The 500-nt window shown below is 32.0% G+C and overlaps 1 protein-coding gene across 1 annotated transcript in view; it reads right to left on the bottom strand.

The window, feature by feature from the left end:
* The window catches only part of LOC107644139 (chaperone protein DnaJ), a gene marked incomplete in the record, with an annotated part of 5,714 nt that overhangs the window by 3,432 nt on the left and 1,782 nt on the right, over positions 1-500 (bottom strand). The window contains 2 exon segments of the mRNA XM_016347944.2: positions 99-191; positions 465-500. Coding sequence (XP_016203430.1) covers positions 99-191; positions 465-500 — 129 coding nt within the window.

Below are 500 nucleotides of genomic sequence, written 5' to 3'. Positions count from 1 at the left end.
TAGGACTTTATAACCAATTAACAATTCAACATATCAAAGCATATTAGGTTCATTTCATTCAAACATTGAAGGGAACATAATCTTGAAATTAAACATACCCCAGAAGCACTGGCTGACCCTCCATTTTCTCCTTGTAGACCTGACTCACCAAAGCGGTCATATAAAGATCTTTTCTCATCATCTGATAGGACCTATACACATGCTTTGTTACCATAAGAATAAAAGAGGGAACAATAAAATATAGTAAATATGAAAATTATCATCCATGACACAATATGATTAACTATAAATTAACTAATTCAGATCCAACTGCATATACAAGATAAAGAAAATTTTACACTGCTAATGCTCAAAAAGATAAATCATATATAGGATAGTATAGCAAAAGATAAAAGAATGATGATGTCCTATCAGAGCCACATTTTACTAACATAAACATACTGTTCAAGGGGGAGAAGAATTACCTCATATGCAGCACTTATTTCCTTGAACTTCTCCTC

Source organism: Arachis ipaensis, chromosome B05 (genome assembly GCF_000816755.2).
Source record: "Arachis ipaensis cultivar K30076 chromosome B05, Araip1.1, whole genome shotgun sequence".
In the NCBI taxonomy this organism is placed as follows: Eukaryota; Viridiplantae; Streptophyta; class Magnoliopsida; order Fabales; family Fabaceae; genus Arachis; species Arachis ipaensis.
Note: the sequence above shows the minus strand (reverse complement) of the source record. Positions and strands in the feature narration are given on the sequence as shown.